This window comes from Austrofundulus limnaeus, unplaced genomic scaffold (genome assembly GCF_001266775.1).
Source record: "Austrofundulus limnaeus strain Quisiro unplaced genomic scaffold, Austrofundulus_limnaeus-1.0 Scaffold199, whole genome shotgun sequence".
NCBI classification, from domain to species: Eukaryota; Metazoa; Chordata; class Actinopteri; order Cyprinodontiformes; family Rivulidae; genus Austrofundulus; species Austrofundulus limnaeus.
In genome coordinates, this window is record NW_013952601.1 from 544,888 (window position 1) to 550,491 (window position 5,604).

Sequence of the window (5,604 nt, forward strand, 5' to 3'; positions counted from 1 at the left end):
TGCAGCAGGGCCGTCACAGTGTTTCTCAGAAAAATGGTTGCTGGATCAAATCCCAACCTTTCTGGGTGGTGTTTGTGTTTTGTAAATACTGTATAAATGGCAGCAGCAACAGCTACCACTTTCAGCAGGAATATTAAAATGTTTCTGCCAGAATACTTGTGGAATGTAAAAACTGATGGAAATATAAAAGTTTATAAAGAAGCTTTTGCAGGAACCACTATAAAACTTTTGATTGGTTTTAGGATAGCAGCGATGCATTTTAGCTTTAGCTTCACTTGCAATAGCTTTTTAGCTTGTTGATCAAGTCAGAATAAAATATCCTATTTTAATCCGAAGTCAGTTTTATATTTACAGATCTGAGTTTGGAGGGAAATGGGACACAGCATAAAAGTCATTCAAAAAAAAGCTATCCACAACAAGTTAGATACTGATTATATTTTTTTCCACAGACTCCTATTTCTCAGATTGGAAGTAGGCTGCAAACTGGAGCCTAATTTAACAAAAGTGTTTTTTCCACTTCTGCACTGCAGCATTGACAAGCCTAATTATTACTGTAAAGTGACACATTAAGTTTCACCCAGGAACTTTTTTGAAACATTGTTTCAGGAGTCTTGTGACAGGGAGACAAACAGAACCACACGGTGACAAAAAAAGCAGACCGATAAGAGGAAAAAAGCTCTCTTCTTAGATTACTCAGACTGAAAATGATTAAAAACACCCTGACAGTTCCTTTTCTCCCCCATCTAAACCAGTTGTGAGTAAAATACCTGCACCACTGGGGTGACGTGCCACTGAAAGCTTTTAAAGAGAGAAGCTGTGCTGCCATAACCTGCTATCTTTAACTGTGCTCATCTCCTGCAGAACATCTCCCTCAGCTAACAGCGGTTAGCAGCAACAGATGCCAAAGTGCTTTTTTTTGAACACACGGGGTCTTGAGAGATATGACATGACACAATGCAGCAACTTTGGATTAAGACTGGGGACTCCCAGGAGGAGAGTCACTGGACAGGGGCTGAACTTTCAACTAAGAGGTACAAAACAGATGCAAACCCCAAGAGGATGTCTGAGCACGTGTAGACAAACAGGCAGGATCTCCGTGCAGAGGAAGAGTCTTTTTATTTTTGTTGAGTCCAAAAAGAAAGAGCATTTGTAGTGATGTGATTTTTTACTAGAATCTTGTGACATTTTAGGCAAAGAGTGTCCTTTGTGTGTAGACGAGAGCTGCCAAATCTGTGTCCATCTGGACACCAGAAATGGCTCGCATCATCTCACGATACGTCCCAACATCTACCGAAGCGCTCAGCTTCTTCCTGTTCCTCTCCACGTCCTGCCGCCACGCCTCTCTRCACCTCTGCAGCCCCTCTGCAGAGCCGGGCTCCGGGGGCTCCTCGGGTCCGTCTCGCCCCTCGTTCCCCGACACCAGAGATGACGTGCGCTCTCTGAGCGACAGCACTTCGTCTTCCAGAGCCAAGGCGAACCTCTGCGCTGCGCTCCGGCTTCCTGTGCTTCTGATAGGTCGGACGGAGCAGGAYGCGGGCAGGAACGTCAGCAGGGAGTCCAAGAACTGGAGCATTTGTAACTCTCTGCGAATGCAAGCGGAGAGATTTTATATGCTATTACATAATACATGTAGGAATGGATTTTAAAAAAATAAAATAAAAACCTCAGTGAAGTCCTAATCTGTTTTGTCATTTGTCAGCCGACTCCCAGGAACCTACCTATTTAAAATTTATTTGCAGGATTTGTAACTTTAAGTGCTCTGCTTGCCAGAGAAGCCTAATCTCTTTGATATTCAGGAGAATATCGTGTAGACGTGCGCCTTAGCCAGCTTCAAAGCCTTGTCAACTTTCAGTCTGTTTATGGAAATTCAGCAATGCCCACCTCTACAACCTTTTCCTTTGCTTTGGAATAAAACTGCATAATTCAATACACAGAGAAGTGACATCTTTTAGAGAGCAGCTGAAAAAGATATCTTCATCCTGGTTTTGAACGATTATCAAACTCACAGCTCAGCTCATTCAAATGTTCAATAAATTTTAAACTGATGAAAGGGGATTCATTTTGTGGAACATACAGACCAAATATAAAGACCTAATAAATAAAGATGTGTGTTCTAGACCAGGGCTTCTTAACCTTTTTGACCTCGGGGCACAATTTGTTGAACACACAGTGGCACGAGGCCCAGTCAGACATTACCAATGTATGGATCAAAATTATGATTATTCTAATCTAAATCTTGGTTTAATTTTTATTGTATTTACATCATAACTAAACTATCATAACTAACATAACTAAATTAAATACACTTACAGTTTAAAAGTAAAACTCCTGTCAAATAATCACAAGACATGATTATAACAAACATTTTTATATTGTAACCTGCCCATAACAATTATTTGAACAAATACAAAGGTCAGTCAACAGACCACTCAGGCTTATCAACACAAATATATATATTTTTAACATAAACAATAACAAAAATAGACAATTCAAAAAATTTAAACTCTGGGCATAAAATAAATAAATTTAAAATGTTTAATGTGAATGTTTCAAATTAAAAAGATGTAAAAATATATTTGATAAAGTACAAATGAAAATATAGCCTTTTTAAATTTTTGCAACCAGAAGCTGCTCTTCATATTAGTGACAAACTATAACAGTAACAACAGCTTTTCGACAAGTTTAAATTTTCTTTAAAATACATTCAAAATGTTTAAAAATAAACTACATAAATTAATTTAAAGTACAAATTATAATATAGTTGTATCTGTAACTGTATTTGATAATGTTTTGAACTCTTAAAATATTGCCTGGTAAAATCAGAAGCTGCTCTTCATATTAGTGACAAACTTTGGTGTTTTTTGACGAGTTACTTTCATTTTTGCTTCTACTTTTCATTTAAAATAGGTTTCCATTATCGGCAGGTTTCTAAGGTTCTTCTTCTACATATTAAAAAAGTTGTTAAACATCTGAGTGGCGCACTGCTGCTACTAGAGGTGAGAAAGTGTATTGCACCTTATTCAAAATCAATGCGGTCCCATGGCCCTCTGTGGCCCATAGGTTAAGAATCACTGTTCTAGATGATGTATCCACTCATTAGAGACAGAATTCAAAACAATAAACAAAAACACTGAACTGTGAGGACATTAATACATTTATCGAAATGGTATCAAGAAGTGAAAATGTTTACCTGGAGTAGATGGATAATTCCCCCTGGAAAGGGGTTACTTGATGCCAGTGCAGCAGCATCACAGCAGATGGTCCTGCAGATTCTTGTAACAGATACTGAGGACTCACTTCAACCTTCTGACAACCCACTTTCTTCTGGATCCAGCCAGCTATATCCCCCAAACTGTAATCAGGACAGTCTATGTGTAAGATCCAGCAATCCAGCACCGTCAGTAGAGTTAACAGGTCCTCTCTAACCTCATCTAAAAAGATAAATGAATAAATAATGAGTATTCATGCATAATGGGTAAGTCTTAAGCTGTGAGTTATGCTGTGATTTCTACCCGTTTTGATTTGTGGGGTTTTCAGCAGCGGTTTTTGGAAAACGTTCTGAATCGGTACAGAAACTCGACCGCAGTGCAGCACGGCTGGTGTTGGTTTGCTCCCAGGGGACAGAGCATCTGCCTCCTGCACGTAATGGAGCACGACACGGCACTTGACACAGCCAGGGGTCAGCAGAGGTGCCAGCTCGGCCATCGCCGTCACGGCCAGCCTGCGTGTGTGGAGATCATCGCCGGCGATGCGCTGCCTGCTTCTTTTGGCTGCGGGCGCCGAGAACGCAAAGGCAGATGCGGAGGAGGAGGAGGAGGGGGACGGGGACGGAGGGCGGCACGCGGGGAGCCAGAACGCTTGGCTCTGGGTCTGGATTACTGCAGGCTTCGGGCTCTGGCCCGTCTCTGTCAGGAGGGATAAGCTCACGCCGGTCGCTGGTCTGGAACAAAAACACAACACATCATCAACGATCACAAGGACCGCGAATAATCAAACTGGAAATTAAAAATAAAACTAGACGTGGCGTGTATGTGTGCGAATGTAGGACAGCTTGTGTACTAATCAACACTAACATATCCAGGTGGTGAAGTTACATCAGCCGTAAAAGAGCGGCAACAGGAACTCGGAGGCGCCTGAGGCGGGCACGTCAGGAGTGGTTTTCCTCCACGTGTTCTCAAATTAAAAAACAGGAACAGGTGGACGGAGGAATCAAGAGGGCTTCTGGTTCCCTCATGAGGAGCTCGGAGGTTTATTAAAAAACGTGCAAACACTGTAGCTCAGATTAATCTTCCCGGGCAACKCGTGACAGTTTGAAAGTTATTTTTAGCAGGTGTTGATCAAGTCAACAGTAATTAGTTTATATGTGAGAACATACACAATGTGCATCAATTAAAATGATATATATATATTTATTTACATGGCACTCTCAGCAGTTAGTATCACTCCTACAACCATGCGGTCCTCTGTGAAGCGATGCCAGAGCTTGTCAATCCGAGGCTTTGAAGACGCGGCTGGCGAGTCTTCCATCCTGTCATCCGAAGTCTTGTCRTTTGACTCGTCGTCGCCGTCCCACAGAGCAACAAGGCCTTCCTAGTCACAGAGCAAACACTATAATCAGCAATGACAAGTGGGTGACACYGCTGGCGATGACAGCATTTCATGTYAGACATTTCAATTTAGCATTTAGGCGCAGTCACAGGAAACTTATTCAACGGTACTCAGAATTGAAAAATGTTGCTGCATTACTTCTGGTTGAAAAGACGTATAGACATTGTGTGTTTTAAAAAAGACTTGTGTGGAAATTTCTCCTTGCTGTATCAATGGTGCCACCTTTTATATAATTTCCATATGAACCATTATAAAAATGTCTGTTGTTTGTAACCTGAAAAGACCAGTGAGACATAGAGTTTATTATCAGTTACTCCTAGATCTATTCTGGGAATGAAGTAAGATTATCTGAGGAAACTTTTTAAACACAAAATGTCCTGATCTTTGCTTCAACAAATCAGGGAGCATTTCTGATAAGACCAAGAACTGTAGGAGTTTAAGAGCAAAAAGTTCAAAAAGAAAAAAACAAATGTTACAAGAGCAAGAGGTGCAACAAAACAAAGAATCACAATCAGAGAACAGCTTAAAGTCAGAAACATACAGATAATTGTATCAGCGATGGATCAGAATGTCCTAAATTTAACTAAAATCTGAGTTTTTTTCACACACAAAAGGACTGCTTTCTCTCAGTTTTAAGTATTTTTGTTGTTTCAACCTAGTATACAGTATTTGAGTTAACTCATTTTAATATATGATAGTTTTATCTATAAAAAACAAACTCATATTTAGAGCAGGGACTCATTTAACTGAATTGCTTGAATAAAGCATTATCAGTAGGTGAGACATATCTGTGGATTTACTGGTCCGACTGAGCCACGATTTAGTTTTAGTTTAGTTTATTTATTTATTCATTTCATTTAAAACCAAAAATTGTATACACCTTAAAACAAAAATACAGTACAGGTGCTGGTCATAAAATTAGAATATCATGAAAAAGTAGATTTATTTCAGTAATTCCATTTAAAAAGTGAAACTTGTATATTATATTCATACATT

The 5,604-nt window shown here is 39.8% G+C and overlaps 1 protein-coding gene across 1 annotated transcript in view; it reads right to left on the reverse strand.

Moving 5' to 3' along the window:
• Positions 1-1,093: 1,093 nt before the first annotated feature.
• The window catches only part of fancb (FA complementation group B), a gene marked incomplete at its 5' end in the record, with an annotated part of 8,422 nt that continues 3,911 nt past the window's right edge, over positions 1,094-5,604 (reverse strand). The window contains 4 exon segments of the mRNA XM_014018687.1: positions 1,094-1,583; positions 3,191-3,431; positions 3,513-3,940; positions 4,418-4,590. Coding sequence (XP_013874141.1) covers positions 1,187-1,583; positions 3,191-3,431; positions 3,513-3,940; positions 4,418-4,590 — 1,239 coding nt within the window.